At 39.4% G+C, this 4,834-nt stretch overlaps 1 protein-coding gene across 3 annotated transcripts in view; it reads right to left on the bottom strand.

Moving 5' to 3' along the window:
* Positions 1 to 267: 267 nt before the first annotated feature.
* ZNF281 (zinc finger protein 281) overlaps positions 268 to 4,834 on the bottom strand; it is a 10,305-nt gene continuing 5,738 nt past the window's right edge. For all 3 annotated transcript variants that reach the window (XM_021717126.1, XM_021717127.1, XM_021717128.1), the window contains one exon: positions 268 to 4,834. This exon is cut by the window's right edge. In XM_021717126.1, the coding sequence (XP_021572801.1) occupies positions 2,340 to 4,834 (2,495 nt within the window). In that variant the 3' untranslated portion in view covers positions 268 to 2,339.

The following is a 4,834-nucleotide window of genomic DNA, read 5'->3' on the forward strand; positions in this document are numbered from 1 at the left end:
GTATTTAGAATGGCTAATCCAATTTCAATAAAACATACTCTAATTTATATGGTGTATTTCTTTTCTTCCATATTGTGCACCTCAAATACAAAATGTCTAATCTATTTTCAAGTAAAATAAACCTAGAATTGTAAAATACTTAAAAATACAATAAAAATGCAAGCCCCTATATTGCAGGTTATACCACTGATGTGAATATTTTATGAACTGTTAATAGAAAAATCTGAAAAATGTGACTGGACATTAAGTGATACCTCCTTTCTTCAATTTTGTGATTAACAGGACTTTTATTGGTAGTAAACTAGAGCAAACAATCAGAATAATACATATGCAGTATTCAGTACACACAATAAAAGTAAAGAAATTCAAAACCTGTATAAAACAAAACACTGGAGGAAAAATCATACAGCTTAAGAGATACAGTGGTAAAGGTCCTCTCCATCCTTTGATTACAGCTTGTACTCTGCACTCAATAGAACTTACCGCACTTACTGAAATAAGAAATACAGACGTTTTAGTACTGAGTGTATTCAAGAAGATTAAATACATTTTCTAAGAATCTTGCAATGACAAGTTGGTGACCCTTTAGCTGCTAAAGCTAAAGGGAGGAAAACGGGAAAAGGAAATTAACTAGTACTTTGTAACCATTTTTAATAATTTCTTATTTTCCAAACACTGCTTTTATAACAGAAGTGTTTTACACTTGCACAATATTAATTACTTTATTATACATGGAAGCCTGTGGTAGGCTGATTACACAATAAGACTGCAAACAACCAGTGGTACTTTTCTGACGTCAGAAGAGTACATAAGACTGAAACATCACCAAAAGTACATAAAAAACTCATCAGCATAAACATCAAAGTACATTAAAAAATATAATCAGGAAAAAAATACAATTGCTAAAAAGCGGTTTAGAGCAGAGCCACTGTCTATCAGTAGCTTCAAATGGCAATTAGCATTCATAGCAAGTTTTGATGACTTTACAAGACCCCTGTACAATACTGACTAATGCACCCTTTTAAAATGTACATTAAAGGCTGCAATTTCACAAAGAGGTTCTGATGTCATTACTATATATGTAGACACAGTCTTGTCTCTCACAGGAGCTATGCCACCAATTGAAATTACAACCTTATTAATATCTATCCAAGTACATGGGTTTTTATTATACATGAAAATCTGGAAGAGATTTGTTTAAAAAAAAAAAAAAAAGGTAGGGGTTTGGGGATGTTTATCCTATTGTTTTGTATTTGGATGCCACAAGGCAAAACAAATAATGAATTACCCACTGGAATGTAAATGATTCTAAAATTGGAACTGTCAAGATAGAGGGAATAAGGAAGGCCCAAAAGGTTAAGAACGAGAACAAAAAACGTAAGTGTGGGCAACGTGAAGTAGCATAGACAAAAGATTTTTAGGCCATATATAACAAACAACGCATATCCCAAATTTCAATGAATTATGTAATTCCCACTTGGGTTCTAACACTGGAACCAGCCAACAACTTGGGCTTCAACACTGTACTAGATGTCAATAGAATCACTTAATGAAATTACAGCCTTGTTACAGTTGGGAAAAAGAGAGGGTGCTTTTTTTTCTCCTTCTTTTATTAAAGCTATCATTCCAGGCTTTGATCAAAGATCCAAGAATATTTGTTCTACCAGGCTGGAATGAATGTGGTTTGGAAGTTCAGAGTACATTTAAAAGCTGCAACAAAATATAGGTAGCCAACAATCTTAGAATTTTGGATCAGCCCAGATGGAGATAGCAATTTGAAATGTTTTCAATCCCTTACTTAAATGACGAAATGTATCTTATTAGCCCAAAAAGAGCAATTTGAAATGTTTTTTTCGATCCCTTACTTAAATGATGAAATGTATATCATACTACCTGTAAATTGGATATTCCATTACAGTGATAACGTACAGAATTCCCATGCGTTATTACACTTTCCTGAGAGTAAAGCAATTAGAATAACCTTAATCCTAGCACAAAGTTTTTTTTGTTTCTTTTTTTTGTAGAGTTTTTTTGTTTTTTTGTGTTTTTTTGCATTTAAAACATTTGGGCTATTCCCTGACGACCTATACATGTAAATTTGATTGCTAAACATTGTCACTTTGAATGTCAAACTATTTTTAATCTATTGATTTTGATTAAAAATCATAATACAAACAGAGCTAAAATCACACTAACAAAATAAACTAAATATGAAAAGTTGCATTGAAAGGGCATTACATTATTCTTAATAGGATCGTGTAGAAACATTCCAATGGCAGTGTTCTCAAAATAAAACAAAATTACATTAAAAGACCCCCAGCCTGGTCACTTTTGGGACCTTACCTGTAACTCTGGCTGGTGGGTGTCTTTACTCTTGTACTACATGGCTCGCTTACATCAGACATCATATTTGTATACCCTGAGAAATCTGACACTGAAGTCCTTACTCTATGGTCCACTTCTCCATTAGAGTTAGTGATAAAGGTCATTGGCACCCTGCTGCCCGACTTAAACTGAGAACCAAACGCTTGTGCAAAGTTCTCAATCTGGTACGTTGTTCTAGGCTCTATGTCTTTCTGAGGATCTATCTGGCTAGCTAACTCCTGAGATGGAATCTGAAAACTTGTTGAGGACTCTAAGTTTTTCTGTTGTTCCTTCTGGCTAGTCAATTTCTGAGATGAAGACTGGAAGGCTGATGAAGTCTCTAAGTTCTTCTGAGAATCTATCAGATCATCCAGCTCCTGGGAAGGTGTCAACTGCTGATGTGTAGCATCCAAAGCAGACAAATAAAGACCTGGCTGAGATCCAAACAACATCCCAAAAGGAGGCTTTGGCAATGAAGATGGCAACACTGAGGTAACAGATTGGCCGAAACCACACTCCAAAGGAGATGTAGTGTATATTTGTTTTTCTGGAAATAAAGTGTGGTTGTGGAGAGGTGAAGACAAACTAACAAATTGGAAACCGTGTCCAAGAGTAAAACTTGCGTTAGTGGATTTTTCAAAAGCCTGCTGGAGGTATTTGGAGTATTCTTGCAACATGCTTGTTTTATCATTTGAAGGTGTTTGGGTGCCTGGGCTCAAATTTCCTTCTTGAACCAATTCTGAGTGTTCTCCTGAGGTGTGTAAATCCACTCGTGGTTCTGTGATATTGAAAGGATCCTCTTTCTGGCTTTCTGATTTGTTGGAGTATTGATCCAAAATACTCTGTAAAACCTCATCAGGAATTCCAGACTTGTCATGACAAGACTTAATTTCAGCATTTAGAGCTGAGGAGTCAATCAGTGACAATGGCGCCTCATTGTCCAAAACACTGACACCTGCAGACTGAATGACGGATTGTTGGGAGACCATGTGTCCTACATTTATAGAAAAGGCACTGTTGCTGCTGGCAGTTGGTAAATATCTTCTTTTCTTTGAAAACTGCATGGCATCATCATAATTACTACTTATTTGACCTTGCTTGCCACTTGTACTCTGGAGAAGACTAATGGTCTCCACACTATTATTCGACACTATGCCAAGTGAGCCACTTGGTTTCCCAGACAAGGATTTCTGTCCAACTATGTCTGGTAATGGTGACACAAAATTAAGGTAGTTTTTATCTGTATTCTTTCTGCTTCCTTTCTTAAAGATCAATTTTGGCACCCTTTTCTGTAGGTCATCTATTCCAGTGCCAATTATGCCTCCACTGGAAGATACAGTAGGCATTTCTACAGAGTAACTCTGCATGTTTATATTATTTGAAAGTTGTGATTCATTTGTTTTACCAGTCTTATGTTCCTTATTTTCAATAGCTATGCTTTTTGACTTCGTTTTTCTCCTTGAAGAACTTGTATTTCCCTGAGACAACGCAGCCAGATTACCCATATTGTTATGGTTTGATGACCCAGGTTCTGCACTAGTGGCTCCTTTAACGATGACTTCGCCACATGTGCGCCTGTGCTTCAACAATCTATCAGTCCTTGAAAAATACTGTTGGCAAGTGTCACACTTATATGGCTTTTCTCCACTATGCGTCCTCTTGTGTCTCTCCATATGGTACTTCTGAATAAACTTCATGCTGCACTGATCACATCCAAATGGCTTCTCTCTGCTATGAATTTTCTCATGTCTCTGCAGTAGGTATTTCTGAATGAAACCCATACTACACTGGCTGCACTGGAAAGGTCTTTCTCCTGTATGAATGAGGACATGTCTCCGCAGGTGATAGGAGCTTCGGAAAGCAGCACTACAGTGATCACAGATATGAGGTTTCTGACTTGGGGAGAGGATGGCACCTTCTCCATCTCCAACTAAAGAAGGTTTGGAAGATGCACTTGGCTTCCTCTTGGCTTTGATTCCCTGAGATTCTGGCTTTGGCCTCTTTGCCTTTTTGACATTAGTGTCCTGCTTTGGCTCCTCGTTGCCATGGTGGTCATCAGTCCTGCTACTGCTGCTGAGTAATACGTCACGGTGGTGCTGGGCTGGCTGCTGCTGGACATGCTGGTGGAGAATACTGAGGTCCTGGATGACGCCGTGGCTCCCTCCTTCCCCGCCTCCTAGGCCTGGAGATCGCTCTTCAGCCCCGGCGAACAGCCCCCCATAGTGGTGGTGGTGATGGTGGTGGTGGGACTGCTGCTCCTCGGGATCCGCGGGTTTCTCCTGTTTGATGCTAACCAAAGACTGCAAGAATCCCCAGGAGGTCCTCTGCGAGGGGAAGGCCGCGGCTGACGCCGCCGGCTCCTTCTTGAAAGTCATGTCCGGGGCTGGCGGAGGGGGGGGCTCAGCGGCCGGGGCTGCGGAGGTAGAGGAGGCTAACACGCATTGCGGGGGAGGGGCGGCCGACCCCGCCG

Source organism: Carlito syrichta, unplaced genomic scaffold (genome assembly GCF_000164805.1).
Source record: "Carlito syrichta isolate Samal-C Ts95f unplaced genomic scaffold, Tarsius_syrichta-2.0.1 Scaffold309294, whole genome shotgun sequence".
Classification (NCBI taxonomy): Eukaryota; Metazoa; Chordata; class Mammalia; order Primates; family Tarsiidae; genus Carlito; species Carlito syrichta.